The sequence below is a fragment of the Erpetoichthys calabaricus genome, chromosome 4 (genome assembly GCF_900747795.2).
Source record: "Erpetoichthys calabaricus chromosome 4, fErpCal1.3, whole genome shotgun sequence".
Taxonomy (NCBI): domain Eukaryota; kingdom Metazoa; phylum Chordata; class Cladistia; order Polypteriformes; family Polypteridae; genus Erpetoichthys; species Erpetoichthys calabaricus.
Window position 1 is genome coordinate 168,698,979 of NC_041397.2, and position 23,776 is coordinate 168,722,754.

Here is a 23,776-nt window from a genome sequence, read left to right on the forward strand (position 1 = left end):
TAACACAGGAACAACAATTTGATATTTTACATCCCATTCAGGAGTTGATGCAGATGATTGACATTTACGTATTAAAACTCAATTTTCAACAAAATAAGCAATATACAGTTCACTCAATTTTTCTTTGGACACAACATTAGAGAAAAATGATGAAAGTTCAGGGTCACTCTTTTGCTTCATAATAAATTGCTCTTGTGAAATGGACCAAGGCAATAAATCTTCAGGTACAGTCTCATTTGGTTTTAATTGTCAAATAATAAAAGTTTTTCTCATCTTCAGGCATAGTCGACAACTGAAAGTCCAAAACCCTCTGATCAATATCATTAAGAAAAGTTTCTGATAAATTCACATCCAATTCCTCAGAACTATCTACTTCAAGTCTTTTGGATTGTGCACGAGTCACAACACATGCAGAAAACACTTGAGGAAACTGGCATGCCAGTTCATCAGAACAAGGAGGTAAAGGGTTTTCCAAAACCTCTGGAACAGGTGACACGTTAAGTCCAGCCAAGTCATTGCCCGATATGAATGTAACCCCCGCCACAGGAAATCTAGGACACACTCCCACAGTAACAAGCCCTGACACTAAATCAGATTTCAAAATCACTGTATGAAGTGGAACATTCACATAGCCCATTTCAAAACCTTGCACTAATACACTTGATCCCTTTGATGTCTTCTCAGACAGAGGTAAAACTCCTTCCAACAAAAATGATTGACAGGCACCTGTATCCCTTAAAATTTTAACAGGCTTTTGAACATCAGGATGGTCAGGTGTTGTTACCGAGCCATTTGTAATAAAAGGCTCATAACCCTTACTAACAAACAACCCCTCAGACTTTTCTTCAAGTTGTATCAGAGCCACACTTTTTGGATCTTGATATTTCTTTTTCAACATCACACAATTAGAAATTATATGACCCGGCTTTCTACAATAAAAACAAACATGCTTTTGGTCTACTGCTACATTACTAGAAGTCACTGATTTATCCTACTATATAAAAGCAGTCGGGATTGTCCTTCCATCCCGTGAGTGCAAAGCGTAGCGGTACTTACTACTTGTGGCTTGCGGTACAAAGCGACACGATATGAGCAGAGTTCTGGAGCTCCCATCGTTCCCCTGCTTTTGTGCGCGATGCGCTGGAAAAATAGACAAAATTATGTCTCTGGAAATAATTAATGTTGATGGAGTACAAATGCCTCACCGTGTAGTAAATATCAGGGGAGATGGTGCTTGCTTATTCTCATCCATAGCTTATTTAGTGCATGAAACTCCATCTTTAGCAGTACAGATTTGGGCTGACATTGTACGACATGTTTTAAGTAATTGGTCAAGGTTTCAGCCATTTACAATGATGGCGTCAGGAATCTCTTTTACAAATGAGCTTCAATATCTCACTGAAATGACAAAGTCTCAAACTTCATGGAGCGCACACAAATTGAGGATAAAAGTCGGTCGCCTTAAAAGGCGGGTGAGCCTAGTCCTGTAATAAATTCTGATGAGAGGACCCATTCAAACCTCTACCCAAACCTCTGTTTTTTATTATTTCCTCACCAGAATATTTTTGTGGAGTAAATACAGTTTTATGGATAAGAACAAATTCATCAGCTAATACAGTTGCTTCAGAGACTTTCAAAACTTTTTGCTCATGTAAGTAGGTCACAATTTGTTCTGGAAGGCAATTTTTAAAATCCTCAAGCAAGACTAAATCTCTGAGCTGTTGAAATTGTTTAACACTTTGAGATACACACCATCTATCAAAAAGGTTCTCCTTTTCTCGAGCAAACTCCACAAAAGTTTGATTAACCTGTTTCCTATGATTTCTGAACTTTTGTTGATATGCCTCTGGAACCAGCTCATAAGCCCGCAACACAGAATCTTTCACCACCTCATAATTTAGACTCTGTTCAGCTGAAAGCGCAGAACACACTTCTTGCACTTTTCCACTTAAATTGCATTGCAACAATAATGTCCAGACATCTTTTGGCCAATGTAATACAGCTGCAACATGTTCAAATACAGTAAAATACTTATTGACTTCAGTTTCTTTAAAAGGAGGAACTAAACAAATATGTTTGCTAATATCAAAATCGTTAGAAGGATTAAGTCAAGAATGGTCAGCATTTAAGGCCTCAACTTCAAGTTTCACGAAGTCGAGTGGTTCGTCTAGTTTCAAATTCCATCCTTCTCATTTCCATTTCCATAGCCACTTTTCTTTCACGCTCTGACTTTCAGTTCTTCCAATCTAAGCTCCTGTAATTTAAATTCTTGATGTTTTAACTCAAGATCAAGTTCTCTCAAACGAACTATAATAGCTTACAGTTAGGTCCATAAATATTTGGACAGAGACAACTTTTTTCTAATTTTGGTTCTGTACATTACCACAATGAATTTTAAATGAAACAACTCAGTTGCAGTTGAAGTGCAGACTTTCAGCTTTAATTCAGTGGGGTGAACAAAACAATTGCATAAAAATGTGAGGCAACTAAAGCATTTTTTAACACAATCCCTTCATTTCAGGGGCTCAAAAGTAATTGGACAAATTAAATAACTGGAAATAAAATGTTCATTTCTAATACTTGGTTGAAAACCCTTTGCTGGCAATGACAACCTGAAGTCTTGAACTCATGGACATCACCAGATGCTGGGTTTCCTCCTTTTTAATGCTCTGCCAGGCCTTTACTGCAGCGGCTTTCAGTTGCTGTTTGTTTGTGGGCCTTTCTGTTTGAAGTTTAGACTTCACCAAGTGAAATGCACGCTCAATTGGGTTAAGATCAGGTGACTGACTTGGGCATTCAAGAATTTTCCACTTCTTTGCTTTAGTAAACTCCTGGATTGCTTTGGCTGTATGTTTTGGGTCATTGTCCATCTGTATCATGAAACGCCGCCCAATCAATTTGACTGCATTTAGCTGGATTTGAGCAGACAGTATGTCTCTGAACACCTCAGAATTCATTCGGCTGCTTCTGTCCTGTGTCACATCATCAATAAACACTAGTGTCCCAGTGCCACTGGCAGCCATGCACGCCCAAGCCATCACACTGCCTCCACCGTGTTTTACAGATGATGTGGTATGCTTTGGATAATGAGCTGTTCCACGCCTTCTCCATACTTTTTGCTTGCCATCATTCTGGTAGAGGTTGATCTTGGTTTCATCTGTCCAAAGAATGTTTTCCAGAACTGTGCTGGCTTTTTTAGATGTTCTTTAGCAAAGTCCAATCTAGCCTTTCTGTTCTTGAGGCTTATGAGCAGCTTGCACCTTGCAGTGCGCCCTCTGTATTTACTTTCATGCAGTCTTCTCTTTATGGTAGACTTGGATATCGATATGCCTACCCCCTGGAGAGTGTTGTTCACTTGGTTGGCTGTTGTGAAGGGGTTCCTCTTCACCATGGAAATGATTCTGCGATCATCCACCACTGTTGTCTTCCGTGGACATCCAGGTCTTTTTGCGTTGCTGAGTTCACCAGTGCTTGCTTTCTTTCTCAGGATGTACCAAACTGTAGATTTTGCCACTCGTAATATAGTAGCAATTTCTCAGATGGGTTTTTTCTGTTTTCGCAGCTTAAGGATGGCTTCTTTCACCTGCATGGAGAGCTCCTTTGACCGCATGTTGTCTGTTCACAGCAAAATCTTCCACATGCAAGCACCACACCTCAAATCAACTCCAGGCCTTTTATCTGCTTAATTGATAATGACATAACGACGGACTTGCCCACACCTGCCCATGAAATAGCCTTTGAGTCAGTTGTCTAATTACTTTTGAGCCCCTGAAATGAAGGGATTGTGTTAAAAAAATGCTTTAGTTGCCTCACATTTTTATGCAATCGTTTTGTTCACCCCACTGAATTAAAGCTGAAAGTCTGCACTTCAACTGCATCTGAGTTGTTTCATTTAAAATTCATTGTGGTAATATACAGAACCAAAATTAGAAAAAAGTTGTCTCTGTCCAAATATTTATGGACATAACTGTAAGTTTTTTAAGTACGATGTGCATAAGAACAGAGTCCACAACTGAACTGAGTACAATAGACAAAGATGGAGGCTTTAAAGGCCCATAGAGGAAATGATGTCATCAAAAGGGCTGGAACCAGAAGTGACGTCAGTAAAGGGTTCGGCTTCAGAAGTGACGTCAGCAAAGGGGCCGGCTCTGGAAGTGATGTCTTCTGAGGCGCCGGAACCTTGCAGGATTTCCCAGAAAAGGTCTGTAGGGAACTGAGAAAGACAGTTAGCGCACTCCGCCACCCCCTGGTCGGAGTAATTACCATTACTCAGACCCTTCAGCTGCCTCCTACTCGCACGTGTGTGACACTTTCTAGGTATAGTACGCAAAAAAATAAAATATTTGGTCCAGATGACACCACTTGGTAAGAGCAGACATTCAAAAATGGAAAACTATTTTGCGTCTTTGATTTTTACCATGTTTAGGCTTTCAGAAAGTATACTTCTAACTGATACAGCCTGCTGTTTTTTTTTACATGTTTAGATACCTACACAGGGCTTTTCAAAAGGTTATCAACAAACAAGAAACTGCATCAGGGTTTAACCAGCAGACCTTTCAAATGTGAAAACAATCATTTTGGGTCTAATTTTCAGACCAGCTTAATACACTGAGGGAATGTCCAGACATTTTTAAAATTATTTTTCCTGTACCCTACATAGTCCATTCTTTCTCAAAAAGCAAGTCTTACTTTTATTATGCGAATCTGTCGTTTTTATTTTCCATTTCAAAAATGGATTTAATTCATCATTTGTCAGTAATGATAATCATCAGGTTCTTCGTCACTAATTTGGGTATAGGATTAATGGAAAAAAATAAATCACTAAAGGCACATTAAGCACAGCACATGAACAACAACAGCTTGATTTATCATTAAACACAATACTAGTTATAATGAAATGTTAATATCTTGGTATTGCAGCAACAGGAATGTGACCCGTTTCATTTAAGTTTCAAGCAAAGTGCAGAGCATAAGGCATCTTTGTCTTTGAGATGGTACTGCCTCCCACTGATCGTTGTAGCTGCACTAAGCAGTGCAATTGTACACTGTAATGTCACCCAACAAATATCTCTAGGTGACTAATGGAAAGACTGTGCAGGATAGTTTGGATGCATGACATGTATCAGTGTGTCTGGCTCTGCTTCACTCTTGTCACACCAATCCAATATTTTTCATCACACCATGCACCCAACATAGTCTCCGATAGGACACTGGTCTAATGTGAGGGATGCATCTAATCTATCAGGAGTGTGATCATGAGACAGTCAATTGACTGTTTCACCAGACACCCGGTTGACTTACAGTTTGCCATCTTCTGTAGGGATGTAACAGTGATATTCTTGAGTATCAGGTACTCTTTTGGCCATGGTGAATCACATTCTCTGTTCAGCAAGGTGAGGTAGGACATCATCATTTGATATGAGAACAAGTTTGACATTTTTGATAACCTTCTGATTGAAAACTCAGTGATTAAGATTATTGATATGTGGCACATTCAGCCTATGTTTAGGATGGAAAATAAACATTAAAGATTTGCAACAGAAAAATAAGGTTTTTGTTTTAAGAAAGAAATGGACAATGAAGAATAAATGAAAAATATTTTAAAAATGATCTGCACATTCCTACATGCTGTTAGGATGCTCTGAAAATGAAATACAGAATATTTTTTTTGGATTTGAGAGGTCTGCTGTTCAAACCCTGATAGTTACATTTCTGTTTATTGGTTTTTCAGAAAACGTATATAGTTATCTGAATAAGGGAAAACAATCTAAAGTCTGTGGTGGTTACAAATGTGTTTATGAGGCCTAAACATAGCTAAGCCAAAAACTCATATTAACTTTTGGTCAATTTCAAGGGGCTGCTTTAACCATGCATGGTCATCTGGACCAAATGTTTTAATTTCATCATACACTAATGTACCAGCGTGCAAAGTCTGAGCCTGCTCAGTGATTTAGTTCTTGAGCTATGGACTTGTGAAATTTGATGAAAAAATGAAGCCAGATAAAATCGACAACCCTCCACCACCACCTTGGTAAACTGTCTGTATCTTGAAAGTATTGAACTTACTGTATATAAAAAAAAACTACATGGTATCTCCTGACTAACATGGGTACACCTGGTAATTTTTGTGTGCCACTGGTTGATTTGACATAGAATGGTCTTCTCAGGATAGACCAAAAAAAACTTCTAAATTATTAAGGAACCCATTTTTTTAATTCTGTTGTTAAAAATGCGTAATTGTGGGCATTTAATCATCACTTTCTTCTTTATGATTTCAGAGGCTAACTTTATAGATGATTGGCTAAAGATGTTCCAGGAACAGATAGATAGATAGATAGATAGATAGATAGATAGATAGATAGATAGATAGATAGATAGATAGATAGATAGATACTTTATTAACCCCAATGGGAAATTCACAGAAATCAGAAACCCTATGATATCAGAGACGCCCTCTACACATGCTTATTTTCCAGATGACCGATGATTGTATAAAATTATATTATATATTATATAAAATAAAAAAAATATATAAAATTTTAAAATAAATGAAAAAAATGTTTGAGAATAGCTTGGGGCTAGAGGAAAATCACACATTGGCTGAATCTATCTAGCCTGTTGGCTACAATATGACAATCCTGGGTATACACCATGGTAGTAGTTTTTGACCGGTTCCAGTTAATTTCACAGCAGGGATGTTAGACAGTAGCCTGGTTGTTATAATGGACTGGCATATTTGAGCAAAATAATTCACTTGGTTTTATTTGATGACTATCATCTTGCAAACTACTTGACTCACGATTGTGAATCACAGGTGGTCAGTGGACCACACTTTGAAAATCAGTGATGCAGGTCTCTAGTATGCTTTGCAAAACATTGTAGATAACATTAGCTAGCCAAATTAACCAATTTATAAACCATCATCATAGAGATTAGCCACCACTTAATGTATTGAGGCATGTGATACTGAGTCCATTGGTGCTGGAAAATCATTTTATATATGTAAATGGAAAATTGGTGATGGGCTGAGTCACAATCAAGTAATGTTCAGACTCTGATTCCATGATGTTCAAAATGTAAAGAAAGGTTGATTTTAGCATAGCGTCTGTATATTTGTCAGTATAAAATCTAATTAGATTTTCATGTTTTAAAATTACAGTTTTTGTCAGAAAATTGTATTTTTTGTGTTGAGGTCCTGGATGACTACATCTCAGCAAAGACAGAACATTTTGGAACAACTGGTTTCTGAGATATCTGCCCTGAATGGCAAGACAATAATAAATTCAGAAAAACATTGACCTATTTTCCTAAAATTCAAATTATGTTTACCTTGTTACATGCTTCAGGTCTATTGTTTTTGTTCCAGTTTGGTGCAGTACTTATCCCCATATTCTTCAAAAACAGTGAAATATGTCAAATGATAAGTGCTGTAGAAACTGTTTAATTTTACTGAGATTTTTGTAGTCTGCCTAGTCATAGGACCGTGGTTTAATGATTTTTAACTTTTTGCAAAACTAGTTTTTAAGGTAGAAAATGTATTTAAATGTACATGTACATACAAACTGGTCAGAATTTAACATCTTATTAAAGAAAGAAACATATATATATATATTTATGCACCATGCACCTTAGCAGTCGCTAAGTGGCTGCGCCCACATAGTAATGTGTGGTCGAAATTTAACATCTTATTAAAGAAAGAAACATCCTCTAAAAGGGCAATTCATTAATCAGGCAGGAAAAAAGCTGTTCATTGTATCTTTTAATTACTTCTTGGCAAAATGCCTTGGAGGGAGCATTCATCAAAAGCAGTCTGTTACAGCATGGTCAGAATGGTCAGAAGTACTGTATAGAGGTTAATTTTATAAACTGTTGAATTTACATACAATGTCAATCAATGCATACATTTTACTCTGGTTGGTTTGTTGGTTTACACCCAAATATTTATATGGAATAAAAGTCTATTATATTATATTCTGGTTCTTTTTATACTTTTTGAGATGAGACAACACCCTTGAAATTTCTGTGCATATAACAATTGTCCATTCTAATTTATAGGACATCTGCTGATTCCTTAGTCATCTCTTAGTCATCCTTCAGTACATTTTGTATATTACATCAACCTTTCTTCTGGAACATTCTATATTTACTTGACCATCTCAGTATTTTTCCTAAACCAAATCTTATATTTCAGTGTACATTTTGTTGTTCAATTGACTTTTATTTGGTTTCCCACATTTATTAACCCTTTATGCTATTTCTTTAAGATGAATGCTATCCATCCATCCTCCAACCCGCTATATCCTAACTAACTACTACAAGTCATGGGGGTCTGCTGGAGCCAATCCCAGCCAACACAGGGCGCAAGGCAAGAAACAAACCCTGGGCAGGGTGCCAGCCCAACACAGCGCACACACACACACACACACACACACACACACACACACACACCAAGCACACACTAGGGCCAATTTAGAACCGCCAATGCACCTAACCTGCACGTCTTTGGACTGTGTGTGGAAACTGGAGTACCTGGAGGAAACCCATGCAAACATGCATGCAGGAGGACCCAGGAAGCGAACCTGGGTCTCCTAACTGCGAGGCAGCAGCGCTACCTACTGCGCCACCGTGCCGCCCAAGATGAATGCTATGTTACCCTAAAATTATTCTTCCACAATACAAACACACACACTCTCAAAGAAACTTATGAATGAAGATAGTTGACGGCTTCTTTGCTCTACTAGATCATATGATTGATGATGAAGAGAAAGAAATAAACATACAGAAACACACACAAACACTTAAACCTGTAAAGGTCAAAATGGAAAGAGACATTATGCCATCCTGTAAAATCTATCTATGCAGCTTATTTACTTCATTTGACCCAATGTGTTCAGTATCAAATTAAATATTATACTCCTGGGTTGTTCATTTGATTCAATTTCCTGTTCATTTTACTTTACATTTATTTGTGTACATAATAAACATTATATAAATTAATGTATTTGATTCTATATTACTGTATGGTGCAATCAGTTGTATTATATCGTAAAATCTTCTGTTGAGTTATTTCCTGTAGTGTAAATAAAGTGTAATTTACATGTAATTACTGTATGGACTACTCCATATTTATTTTTTTATGTTTTTGCTGCCCTTTATGAAATCACCAGCAGCAACAGTGCTAATAAGAAGGAAAGCTTTTAAATGTTTTGTAATATATTTTAGATATTCTATCACAATGAATTCTATTTTGAGTCAATGTGACTTTCATGTTTCAATGGTTGGTAGATTGGTTAATTTAAAAGTTATTGTCTGCAGCAGGTTTCGCAGTAACCAATTGCACAATGATGCGGTCAAATTTTAAGAACAAGTCTTCTTGCATAAGCAGCGTGTAAAATCAAGTGAGGGGGAAGTTTCAGAAAAAAAATAAATGGTTTCAAAGTGTAGCCAAGTGTCAGTATGATAGTTACAGTAATATGTTTGATTATTGCTAATATTGTAGAGTCATTTTTTGGCCCATCCTTGTGTTTTAAGGGGCAACACTTTTAATTTAAGGTCATTATTCCTCTCATTATATCTGATGCTCTTGATTGTTTAGCTGATGATCACAATCAGCTCATTTTCACTCAATTGGTGATCTATAAATTGGCCGATGTCAAAAAACCTATCTGCTGTCTAACCTTTACAATAATGAAGTGGAAATGCCCCTTTGTGGAAAGTATTAGTAGCTGAGGAACAGCATGTGTCATTTTGTTGTCAGAATGTTCTATGTAAACAAAGGGCGGCAAGTCAGAGTTTAGGAGGTACAGAGAAGTCTGAAATATTGCCCATTCTTCCATCTATTATCCAACCCGCTATATCCTAACACAGGGTCACAGAGGTCAGCTGGTGCCAATCCCAGCCAATACAGGGCACAAAGCAGGAACAAATCCCTGGGCAGGGCGCCAGCCCACCACAGGGCACACACACACACCACCCACTCACTAGGGACAATTTAGGATCGCCAATGCACCTAACCGGCATGTCTTTGGACTGTTGGAAGAAATCGGAGCACCTGGAGGAAACCCACGCAGACACAGTGAGAACATGCAAACTCCACCTAGGGAGGACCCGAGAAGCGAACCTAGGTCTCCTTACTGCGTGGCAGCAGTGCTACCACTGCGCCACCGTGCCACCCCTGAAATATTGTGTTGTACATTAAAAAATAGGATAATAAACTAAGAAAAAGTAGTCTGAGGAGCTTTTCCGTGCATGGAGAGGAACAGCAGACGTGTATGTTGTTCAGCTGAACATAGAGTGGAAGAAAAGGGGCACTGCTGACTGAGAGGTGTATTTTTGGCAGTAGTTAAAAGAGAAGTTACTTTAATGAGTTTAGATCTTTTCATTTTGTCCTTTAATTAAAATGGATACTCCTTGTCAGCTCAGATTTTGAATTAGAATAATTAAAAAGGATCAAAAAAAGAAAAAATTGACCTCACTGTTTAGTAAACAATATGCATGTTAGGTTAAGAGACATTTTTTTCTATTCTTTACTTTTAAACTTGCAAAGCATGTTAGCCTTGTATTTTCTTGATGAAAGGCGTTTTATTTTAATTTATGCCATATGTAATACAGATGTTTTCCTAGTTTAAAAATTATGTATTTTAATAACATTCTATTGTATGTTTTATGGTCTTTGAACAACAAGCCTACAGAATTTCATTTTGTTAATAAAAATAAACAGATAACACCTATGCTCTGTAATGGAACTGTAAAACCACCAAGGACAACACCTTAAGATAGGAGATAAGACTTCTCCACAGCTGGTTATGTAGGAACTTAGTTGAAAAAAAAAATAAAAGGATAAAGAAAAATAATGTAGGAATCAGCCATTTCTAGCAGCATGTAATCGGTGATCTGTATAAGCTATAAAAACCCTTATTTGCGCATTCCTAGACTCCTTTTGCTAATGTACTTTTCACTAATTCAGATACTTTCTGTATGATAACACAATTGTATATTTTCAGATATTTCAGTTTCATTTAAGTGACCCACCAAGGGAATATACACTATGTACATTGCTGAGGCTGTATTCAGTATGACAAGTAGAGGGAATGGAATAGAAACATTCTTGAACAGTGGGATATATAATGTTTCCTGTTATTATCAATGCAATGGAGTTTAAACCATCTTATCTTTGATTTCTAAATCGTAAGGTCCATTGAAATGATGGAAATACTTTCAAATTAATGATTATTGTATGTTTAAGGAAAAAAGGCTGAACAAACTTACAGTTGAAATAACATCTAATACTAGTCCACAACATCCGGGTGATGTTTGAAATAAATCACGGCTTTCGTTCTTTCTGCTCAGGAGTGAAACTCACTAGATATCAACATCCCGTAAATAATAAATAATTGTGAAACAATTTAAAAATAAACACGGATAACACTTTAAATACTGTAAACCTCATCTCATGAGTATGGATTGTTTGATGTTACTGAAGTAAAGCGTTTTCGTGAAAATTAAGTTTCCACGTCTTACATAAAACAGTACAAATAAAAGGGGCAAGCACGTTTACAATTCTTCGGATACATGGGCTATTTCAGCCTCTTATGGGGTAACGTAGTACGTTAAACGTACAAGAGCAGAAGAACAGAAAATAAGACAGGTACGGTATTTCAATGTTTGACTTCCAGGCATGCGCCGGTCACTTTGTAAGTCTATTGGATAACGAGATGAGTGACATTACACGTATAATGTCCCACCCCAAATGTCGCCCACGAAAGTAATTTCTGCGCATGCACACTTGCCGTCCTACCCAATCAAACGCAAGCATAGAAGTTTAAACTGTTTATTGGTTTTGTATTTGTATTTGCACATGTGAATCGTTAAGCGTTTTTTTTGGTTAAACTGGTTAATTTGGAAACTTGAATGTGAAAGTATACTGGTGTTTGGAGCCTTCTGGTTAATTGTTAAGGTAAATGGTTCTCTTTTTTGTGAAAATGAACTTGTCTTTGCGAATTCCCTTACCATTTTTGAATACCTTGAAGATTGTTTATGTTTTACACCGTCTACGTGTATTAATTATTTTAGGTAAACTGTGTAATATTTAAGTTAATTTGAGGAAATAGCTTTTCATATTAATCCAGTTGTTTTTATAAATGTGCCAGTTTTTTTATCACTAGCGTAAGGAAAACTGCCTTTTGTTGCATTAGTTCTGTGTACTGTTCTTTTTTTTTTTAATATTGAAGAAAACCACGTCCGGTATGTGCTGGAAAAAGATGATGTGTCCAGTTTAAATTTTTAGTTTGTAGTTATTAGATTTGGTAAATAGTATATCTGGGGAAAAAACGAAGGAGGTGACACTTGCAGTTGGCTGTGTTTTAATTCTCTGAATCCCATGATCCTGCAGTGAGGTTTGCAAATGGAAGGAGATTCCTCATCAGAGAACAGTATAGTATTTTGAAGATTTTTTTTTTAACTAACTAGCAGGGGGTCTTAATTTCTTTTTATATCCCTTTTGATGCGTTTCTGGATTAAAAGAGGAATTGGTAAAGAACGATTTGAACTGCATGAGTAAACAATTATTTTAGTATTTTCACAAGAGTATTGAATCCACGCCACCCGGGGTGGGTATTCCTCGCAGCTGTAAAATCGAGACGTCAGGTTTATCTGAGCCGGTTTCTGTTCCACCAAAGAGCACTAGGACGAGTCGCGCATCTCAAACGAGGCAATTAAGCGTCATATACTGTACCAGGCTAATGATGAAGCTTAGCGGAGTGTTGTGGATTGAGAGTTCAATGAGAATCAAGACCTCCGAGAAAGGTTTTGGAACATTTTTTTTGTAGTACTGTATGTCTAATGTTGCAGAAGTCTCGTTTAAATTAATCTTGCATGTTCATTACACAATGGTAAAAACATTATTCATTTGAAATAAATTAGTTTTAAAATGTCATTCGTTACCACCTTTTTTTGGTCAATGACAGGATTTTTAGCGAATATAATGTTGCTGTAGTCCTAGTTACAGTATAGTTTTAATGACGTTCGCTATAAACATTAAAAACTACATTGAAAAATAAAGGGAAATTATGTATCAATTTTTTTGTCAAGTAAAAGGAAAAAATAGTATAGTTGCGTTCCATCATGTTAAAATCGTCAGTTATAAGAAGTACTAATTCCAAGTCAGTCAGACTTTTAAAACACCAAAAGTAGTGGAGACTTCTAGGATTAACCCTGGTGTGCTCCAATCCCAAAATACTGTGTAGAGCTTTTACATTACCAGCACAAATAAGTAGTACTAGGGTGTTGTACCGTGTTAGCTATTATGAATGTAGAGAAAAGCCAAGCAAAATGTAATCTTTTTAGTTAGCCAATAAAAGGTGTCAATATGCAAGCTTTCGAGGCAACTCGGGTCCCTTCTTCAGGCAAGATGTAATACAGAGACTGGAGTTCCCGATGTTTATATACACACTCTAGGACAAGAAACAACATTGGTAAATCTTTAAATGAGAAATTTTAAATGTAAAAAACTAATAGATTCATTCAGGCTAGGGTTAATTTAACAAGAGAGAAAAGAACAATGTATTGTCAAGATCTCTGGTTAAGATAACTGTCGACAAAGTCTTTTGAAGTTTGTAATGAGTTTTTTCAAAACAATGTGGATCTGTAGACAGGTTGTCTGTCATTCTGAGAGATGCAAACAATCCTCATATCTGGCCATAAAACTCTTGTCTCTATTCAATCCATGTTGTAATGTATTAAATTTTAGCATGAGTTTAACTTCCCATTCTTTTCTCTGTGTAAATGCCATGTGTAAGGTATAGAGGGCATATGGTTTTAAACCATGCCTATGGGCCTTTTGAGTGTGTGTGAAGTAACTCGTAAAACGGCACTTATTTAAGTGCAGAGCCGTACATTTTAAAGCATACAGAAGAGGTTAAGAATCTTTAAGTATAGAAGAAAAAGTAAAGAACTCTTAAGTACAGAAATAACAAGTTTCTCAAGAAAAGCTAAGTTTAGAGAAGATACATTTTTTTTTTTGCCTTTTATTCTACATATGTAACTACTTTTTTCTTTATTCTTGTGTGGATTATTTCACTAAATATTTTTAAACAAACTTTTGAACTGAGAGATTTCTTTCGGCATGGGTTTTACCCGTGCTTGATCTCGTCTTATACTTCGGCGGCTACAATCTTCTCTCGCTTTCAAATAAATAACATCCATGGTAAAATTTAGATGAGTTTCTTAAGTATACGAGGGGGGACCCAAAAATAACCGGAATTTTGTTGTTGTTAGGTTGGTACTTGTAGTACGTGGTTGGGCCGCTAGGGCGATCTAGTTACACTCCTCACAAGTCAGTCTGCCAAGTGCCTTCAGTCTGGAAGGTTGTGCTTGTGTTCAGTGAATTTTTTTGTAAAAGTAGGTTGCGCAACAGTGTGAGAAGGAAACGCCCTGATTTGTGGGAGTCGGGCGATTGGTTCTTTCATCATGACAACGCTCCATCTCACACTGCTCTCAGCATTCGCCAATTTTTGGCAAGAAACGGTATGACAACCCTGAACCACCCACCCTACTCACCGGATTTTGCTCCGTGTGATTTCTTTTTGTTCCCTCGGATGAAAAAAGACTTCAAAGGAAGGCGTTTTGCCGACGTCGAAGAGGTAAAACAAGAAACGACCATAGCATTAATGGGCATTACTTCAGACGAATTTAAAAAATGTTTCGAACAATGGAACAAACGGTTAGATAAGTGTATTTCTGCCAATGGAGAGTACTTTGAAGGAGACTAATTGTAGTTTGTACAGAAAATTAAACACGTTTTAAAAATATTTTCGGTTATTTTTGGGTCCCCCCCCTCGTAATTCACATTTTGCTTAAATTTAGCTGACTTTCATTTTTCTTTTGATAGTGTGTTTTAAAATTACACTGTGGGTAAGGAACACCATTTTGGTTAAAAGCGCCAATGAAAGCCAACTGTGTCAGTTAATAAATAAAATGATGAGACATTTATGAAAATAACCAGTGGGAAAAAATGTCCATACTCTTGTAAGCCATTTCTGAGAGAACAGCAACTTAATGGTTGAATTTAAGAGTCTATTTTGAATGGTTAAGACTTTTTTTTTTTTTTTTTTTTTTTTAATTCTGCTGTATTCCAGTGACCTTCTCTAAAATTATTTTATGGTCAGAAAAGTAACTGTCGTTGATGTGCATGTTCTGACTTTCCTGTGATTAATGTAAATTTTTTTAAATTTTATTTTATGCAGTGTTCAACATTCATCATGAGAAAAAACCAAACATTTGAAAGAATGATCCCTGATGATATGAATGCTGAAAAGTTCTTGGCTAATAATACAAAGATTCTATTAAATGCTGATCCCAGTGAGACAACATTACCTAAAAATTGCATCTTTAAAGCTGCTTACCCAAAAGTTAGTCCATATAAGCATGCAATCCCCTCTGGGATAGGTCTGCTTCACACGCCACCTAAATGTGTAGATCTGAGGTTCTTCACAAAATCTTCCCCATCACCCTTTCAACTAAACAGAGCTACAACCGAAAAACAAGGTGATGGAGTGATGACAAAGACATCAGTAAATGAAGAGGAGCTGTCCACCCCCAAAAGGCTTTATTCTGGAAAGAAACAGTCTGGTTCATACATCCACAGATACAGCTCTAATAAAAGCCAGGTAACTTCTAAAGTTAAGCTTAATTAAATTTTTTGTCTACATGTAGTAAGAGTATAAACACTATTTGCCAAATACTTTTATTTAAAAAAAAAAAAAAGTTGCAATTTAAGGGTGTTTTTTTGACAAATTGTATTTTGGTGTATTAATGAAAGGTTTGAACTTACTATTTTAATCCATACGATTATTTAACCCACTGTGTGTAGCACATGGTTATGAAGTGCTGATGCATGTGTCAGCAGAAATAGGCATAAGGTAGAATATAGCCAATCCATTTACTTCAGTTACTTTGTGCTGTCCTACTAATAATCTACAAAGCCTTAAACGACCTTGCGCCAAACTACATCAGTGACCTTCTCCATCACTATATGCTTGTCTGCCCACTAAGGTCTTCTGATTCTGGCAATCTTGTTGTGCCCCACACTAATCTACACTCCATGGGTGACAGGGCCTTCAGCTGTATAGCGCCCAGACTCTCTACCAAAATTAATCAGGTCAGCTGACTACATGAGTTTTGAGTTTTTTAAAATAATTCATCTGTTCAGGAAAGTTTTTAGCTCTACTTGACTTTATTACCCTTCTCTCAGTTTACTTCTCTGTCAAGATGCTCATGTAACCTATGTTTGTGTGTGCTAGACCATCAATTATGTTGTCTGTTAGGCTTTTTTTTTCTGTGAGTTTACTGTCTTAATCTTCTTCATTTATTTATCTGGTTTGTACAATGCTATATACTGTATACCCTGCCGTTCTATCTTAAACTCTGTGAAGTGCCTTGATCATGGGAAAGGCGCTATACAGTAATCCCTCCATCGTGGGGGTTGCGTTCCAGAGCCACCCGCGAAATAAGAAAATCCGCGAAGTAGAAACCATATGTTTATATGGTTATTTTTATATTGTCATGCTTGGGTCACAGATTTGCGCATAAACACAGGAGGTTGTAGAGCAGTGTTTCTCAAACTTTTTTGTCTGTTGGCACAGTAAAAAAACTAAAAAAATTTCGCGGCACACCAGGAAGAACAACAGTTGTTTTATAATAAAATGAAAAATTATTTTACCTGTTTTTAAGTATTACATTCAATGTGAAGGATGTGCCTGTTTTTGAGAGCAAATGCGATCTAATCGAGGCTCCAAAGTCGACAAACAAACTCGCATTTCAGCGTCTATTGTAAGAAGTCTCTCTCCTTTCTTAGACTTGATTTCAGTCAGTGCTGAAAATCCAAACTCACAAAACCATGAAGATGCAAATGGAAGAATTATTTTGATTGCTTTTAAACTGATTGCAGGATATAACTTGTTGATTGAAATCCAAAACACATCCAGGCTTTTCTCGGCAAAACTTGACTTAAGAACTGCATCGTTTTTTAAATCAATGAGCTGCTCTTCTTCTTCAGTTGTAAGATTTGTAGCTTCATTGTTTCCAAATGGATAGCTGACCCATCCATATTCATTACTTCCAACTGTTGGGAAGTAATGCTGCAATGCTGACTGCAGGTGTGTCAAAGTGTACAGAATTTCGGGGGTGATTTCTTTATTTGAAGCACATTCATTGTAAGTAGGAAAGCAGTCGAAGACTCCTTTCGAGATCTTACTTTGCCACAACGACAATTTTTCACCAAATGACTTCAGTTTTGAGGATGCAGTGATGATGTTTTCCGATGGTCCTTGAAGACTTAAATTCAGTGAATTTAATTTGTCAAATAAATCAGAGAGAAATGTCACCTTAACCCACCAGATCTCGTCATGAATAGAAAATCCAAAGTCTTTTTTTTCAGCCTCCAAGAATGAAATCAGCTCAGCCTTGAGTTGGACGACACGTGATACAGGAGGCATTTGTAGTCTGAATCCATTGCTTCACAGAGCTGAGAGAAAAGTCGGGATGCAAGCGGTCGAGATTTGATGAAGTTTACAACTGTAATCACTTGATCCAGAACAGACATCAAATCTTTCGGCAAAGATTTGAAGGCAAGAGCTTCTCTGTGGATCATGCAGTGAACAACTAATACATTTGGATTTTCTTGACACACAAGAGTGACGAATCCCTTTCTATTTCCCTGCATGGAAGGACAGCCATCGGTGCAAACGCTGACACAGTTTTTCCACTGTAGTTTGAAGAGCAAAATGTTTTCGTTCACCACATTGAAAATATCTTCGCCTTTGGTCGTAGTTTGTAAGTCTTTGCAAAATAAGAATTCGTTGACACATTTTTCATCCTTTATGAACCGAATAAAAGCTAGCAGCTGGGCTTTGCCGCTAACGTCAGTGGATTCATCAACTTGAAGAGACCACAACAGAGACACTTCATCGTCAGGCGCGTCAAAGTGTTCGCAGATTTGATCTTGTAAATCTGACGATAAGTCTTCAATTCTGCGCGAGATAGTATCATTTGACAAAGGAACTTTCTTAACTTTTTCGGCGGCATCGGGTCCAAGGATAGTTTCAACAACTATTACTAAAGCTGGTGCAATGACTGATTCAGCCTCTGTATGCGCTTTCTTGCGTTTTGCTAATAACTGAGCAACCTTATAACTTGCAATCAATCCCTTTTCTGGCAGCTTTAGGTAGTTCGTAAGTTTCTTAGCTTGTTTATTTTGTTGAGCCCTGATGTTTTCGAAGTATTCCTTCGGTTGCGCTTTTACAGCTGGATGTTTTGTTTCCAAGTGTCTCTTCAATTTGCTTGGAACAAGCGCCTCATTCGACAGAGCTGAATTGCAGATCAGACAGAATGGCAATGGAGCATCTTCAGGTCCCGAAGATATGAAACCATATCCGATGTAATCTTCTTTGTACCTTCGTTTGGTTCCTTGCTTTTTTTTTAACGCTTTCGCAGTTTCATTCTTGCTAACGTATTTCTCCATGGATAACAATGAATAACGCTTATTGATAATTTGTTATTATTAGCATACACCTAAAAAATTTAAATGAAACACATCGCTTATTATTATCGTTACCAATTCAAAAACTGCTGTGCGTCTGCTAGGGCGGCCTACATTTTAGTCATTATAATAATATATGTATAGTGGAAAATTCCATAACCTGAATAGCTAACACCCCTTTCCGTCAAAATGTAGCGTTCCGATTTAGCAGGGCAGAGAATAGGGGAGAGTGCGGGCTACTATTACTGGTCGTTGCAAGTGGGGACGTCATCGCAACGTAGGATAAAAATTTAATAGTAGGCAGACCTGTGTAACGCTGCACGTGTAGCGTTCTGAAAACCTGTATAAATTTCAAATATTTGTAGAAACTCCCGCGGCACATCTGCAAATCTTCCTGCCACGGCACACAGTTTGAGAAACACTGTTGTAGAGAGACAGGAACGTTATTCAAACACTGCAAACAAACATTTGTCTCTTTTTCAAAAGTTTAAACTGTGCTCCATGACAAGACAGAGATGACAGTTCCGTCTCACAATTAAAAGAATGCAAACATATCTTCCTCTTCAAAGGAGTGCGCGTCAGGAGCAGATCATGTCAGACAGATAGAGAAAAGCAAACAAATCAATAGGGCTGTTTGGCTTTTAAGTATGCGAAGCACCGCGGCACAAAGCTGTTGAAGGCGGCAGCTCACACCCCCTCCTTCAGGAGCAGAGAGAGAGAGAGATAAAAACAAACAACCAAAAATCAATACGTGCCCTTCGTGCTTTTAAGTATGCGAAGCACCGTGCAGCATGTCACTTAAAGGAAGCAGCAGCACAGAAGGGAGCAAAGTGAAGATAATCTTTCAGCATTTTTTGACGAGCGTCCCTATCGTCTAGGTGTGCGAACAGCCCCCCTGCTCAGTCCCCCTACGTCAGGATCAGAGAAAGTCAGCGCGAGAGAGAGAGAGAGAAAAGTACGTTGGGTAGCTTCTCAGCCATCTGCCAATAGCGTCCCTTGTATGAAATCAACTGGGCAAACCAACTGAGGAAGCATGTACCAGAAATTAAAAGACCCATTGTCCGCAGAAATCCGCGAACCAGCAAAAAATCTGCGATATATATTTAAATATGCTTACATATAAAATCCGCGATGGAGTGAAGCCGCGAAAGGCGAAGCACGATATAGCGAGGGATTACTGTATTTACCCTATGCAACTCCAGGTACCTCACTGCCAGTTAAGGAGACTTGAGCTCTGAGAATTTTGGAACAGACTCCGCTCTGTCGGTGGTTGGGGTTGGGATAGCTGGCTGCTTGCTACTTGCACTGCTCAACACATTTGCAAAACAAAAGACACTGACAGAGAGGTACGAAGGAATTTAAGGTGGCTCAGGATTACGAGTTTTTAGTAAGCTTCTGGGATTCTAGTGTGTGTTTTGTAAGTTCAGTAAAAAAAATGCTCTGCCTTGTGTATTAAATTGTGCAAAAGAACACAGACATTGGACAGAAGATGACTGGAAAAGCATATTGTGCTCAGCATCCTGCAGTCATATAATCTCTGTTGGAGACAATACTGGTATTTTGTGTGTATTTAGTGAAGAAGACCACTAAGGCCCTGTAAGGCATTTGTTTCTCAAACTACAATGAGATTCTTTTCCTGTTAAGCAGCTGTCCATCTGGTCCTACTCCTTCCTTTTTCTATCTTGGTTAGATCCAGTTCACCCTCTTCTCACAAGACAGTAATAGACATCTTGAATGAGATCTTCACTTTCTGTGCAATCTATCTAAAACATAATTTCTGGATTATCCCAAAGTTTTCCCCAGTACTGTTTATTGGCTTAAATTACGAGAAGTGTCCTAGTCGGTGGAACTGTAAATTGAGGAGTCTGAGTCGAAGCTTTTGTGTACCAACTCCATATCCCTGATTGTGGGGTCCCTGCTAATTCCCACTACTGGTATCTGGTTCAGTTCAGAGAGTACAATTCACATGAATTAGGTTCTATGTCTGCAGAATTCCTGTAGTTACCCAACCCCCCAGAAAAACTCATCAGTGGGACTTTGGTCATGTGTTTACTCACAATTGAGGAATTATTTGAGTTGGTAGATTGTAATGTATATTAATTCTTATATAGAATTGCATTTTACAGTGTGTATTTGTAATAATGAACAAAAATGAAAATCCAATGATTTTTTTTTTTTCTTTTTTAAATCTTTGAATTTTGTGCAGCTTACTTCTCATAGTCCTAAAGAAGATGGGCTAGATGCAGCAGAACGGAAATCACTTAATTCACAGAATTTTTCAAGGCAAGATAGACATCTCAACAGAAGCCTTAAGATGAAGAGAACAAGCCAGCTACCTGTTCATGGCAAGTATATTTAAGGTGATGTTTTCTCTAAAGAATACTGTTTATGTAAACAAAGCATTTTTTTCATTAGAATATATTTTGACTTAAAGTGAGCACTATGAGTATTTTATTACCTTTGTAATAAATATTTATTTATATAAATTACAGCACACACGTAAAAATGTATTTATTAAAGTGGCATGTTTATTTAAGCTATTCAGACACATAAAAAGGCTTCATTTATTAGCTGGAAATGTTCTAGGTCAGTGGGTCTCAGTTATTGTGTAATCCAAATTACTATGTAACGAAGTACCTTTCCTGTGTACAATTTTTTTTTTTTTTTTTTAACACTAGAATCCCTGAAGCCTACAAAAAACTTAATATGTGTATATTAAGTGTGTGTGTGTATATATACAGTATATATAATACAGTACTGTGCAAAAGTTTTAGGCAGGTGTGAAAAAATTCTGTAAACAAAGAATGCTTTCAGAAATATAAATGATTGTTATCAATTTACAAAATGCAAAGTGAGCGAACAAAAGAAAAATCTAAATCAAATCAATATTTGGTGTTGCTACCTTTTGCCTTCAAACCAGCATCAATTCTTATAGGTACACTTGCACAAAGTCAGGGATTTTGTAATATTATAGTCAGGTGTATGATCAACCAATTATACCAAACGGGTGCTAATGATCATCAATGTCACATGTAGGTTGAAACACAGTCATTAACTGAAACAGAAACAGCTGTGTAGGAGGCTTAAAACTGGGTGAGGAACAGCCAAACTCTGCTACCAAGGTGAGGTTGTGGAAGACAGTTTCAATGCATGGCAAGATTGAGCACAGCAACAGGACACAAGGTAGTTATACTGCATCAGCAAGGTCTCTCCCAGACAAAGATTTCAAAGCAGACTGGGGTTTCAAGATGTGCTGTTCAAGCTCTTTAGAAGAAGCACAAAGAAACGGGCAACGTTGAGGATCGTAGACACAGTAGTCGGCCAAGGAAACTTAGTGCAGCAGATGAAAGACACATCAAGCTTGTTACCCTTCGAAATTGGAAGATGGCCAGCAGTGCCATCAGCTCAGAACTGGCAGAAACCAGTGGGACCCAGGTACACCCATCTACTGTCCGGAGAAGTCTGGCTAGAAGTGGTCTTCATGGAAGAGTTGCAGCCAAAAAGCCATACCTCTGATGTGGAAACGAGGCCAAGCGACTCAAGTATGCACGAAAACATAGGAACTGGGGTGCAGAAAAATGGCAGCAGGTGCTCTGGACTGATGAGTCAAAATTTGAAATATTTGGCTGTAGCAGAAGGCAGTTTGTTCGTCGAAGGGCTGGAGAGCGGTACAATGAGTGTTTGCAGGCAACAGTGAAGCATGGTGGAGTTTCCTTGAACGTTTGGGGCTGCATTTCTGCAAATGAAGATGGAGATTTGGTCAGGATTAATGGTGTTCTCAGTGCTGAGAAATACAGGCAGATACTTATCCATCATGCAGTACCATCAGGGAGGCGTATGATTGGCCCCAAATTTATTCTGCAGCAGGACAACGACCCCAAACATACAGCCAAAGTCATTAAAAACTATCTTCAGCGTAAAGAAGAACAAGAAGTCCTGGAAGTGATGGTGTGGCCCCCACAGAGCCCTGATCTCAACATCATCGAGTGTGTCTGGGATTACATGAAGAGACAGAAGGATGTGAGGAATCCTACATGCACAGAAGATCTGTGGTTAGTTCTCCAAGATGTTTGGAACAACCTACCAGCCGAGTTCCTTCAAAAACTGTGTGCAAGTGTACCTAGAAGAATTGATGCTGTTTTGAAGGCAAAGGATGGTCACACCAAATATTGATTTGATTTAGATTTCTCTTTTGTTCATTCGCTGCATTTTGTTGATTGATGAAAATAAATGATTAACACTTCCATTTTTGAAAGCATTCTTTGTTTACAGCATTTTTTCACACCTGCCTAAAACTTTGTATATAATATAAATAATGTGTGTGTGTGTGTGTGTGTGTGTATATATATATATATATATATATATATATATATATATATATATATATATATATAAATAATGTGTTTTTCACTACTTCAAAACAATAAAAATAGTTTCAATAAATGCAACGGCAGCTATAGACACTTCGGTAAGCAAGCAACTCTCCACACTAATGTTTAGATCTGGCAGTTCCATTTTGAAGGTGTGTGTGCCCAAAAAGAAGTCTGATTGCATTCTCGTTACCATTGCTCACATACTCAAGTTTCTGCATTCAGCGTCGCACTTTTCGTAACTGATCTTTTCCTAAATAAAGAGTGGCATTGCATACGTACGTACTTCAGCATTCCTATGTCGATCAAACACAGAAAGCTCTGCATTAGACTTGTGAGTTTACACTGTAGGAAGATAAGTAAGTAAATATAGGTAAACATTTGATGTGGCATTTATATAAGTAACATATAAATGTTTTCATATAAAGACCATCAAGAAACATAATCGCAAACAGGACTTTGTACGATATCTTGGCGAGCTCTGTAAGCCTTGCTGTTTCGTTGAAGGACATGTGCGTGGCAAATTGAGAGGCAGGGCAACGGCCAACATGTTGCTGCATCCAAACGGTGCCATCTCTCGCTTTTACACAAGGTGTAGCTGAGTTCTTATCTGTGACTGGCCGTTTTTTGCAGGGAGGGCTTCTGTTCTTTTTCTCCGATGTAGAACCCTCATCGCCATCTGAGTTCACCTCTGTTATAGCACGTCTTTCTTTGAAAACTGCAGTGTCAGATCAGGGGGAGCATGAACATGACTAAGAGAATAAAACTGAAATTAAAAAAAAAAAAAAAGCTAACCTTTTACAAGTACAATAAATTTACACCAGCTCCTATAGACTCAAATCCAATTTGTTTTTATTCTTTAATAGTAACA

The 23,776-nt window shown here is 37.5% G+C and overlaps 1 protein-coding gene across 1 annotated transcript in view; it reads left to right on the forward strand.

Moving 5' to 3' along the window:
- Positions 1-11,753: 11,753 nt before the first annotated feature.
- LOC114650350 (uncharacterized) overlaps positions 11,754-23,776 on the forward strand; it is a 57,433-nt gene continuing 45,410 nt past the window's right edge. The window contains exons 1-3 of the mRNA XM_028799914.2: positions 11,754-11,956; positions 15,243-15,665; positions 20,742-20,880. Coding sequence (XP_028655747.1) covers positions 15,258-15,665; positions 20,742-20,880 — 547 coding nt within the window. The 5' untranslated portion in view covers positions 11,754-11,956; positions 15,243-15,257. The remainder of the gene's footprint in view (positions 11,957-15,242; positions 15,666-20,741; positions 20,881-23,776) is intronic.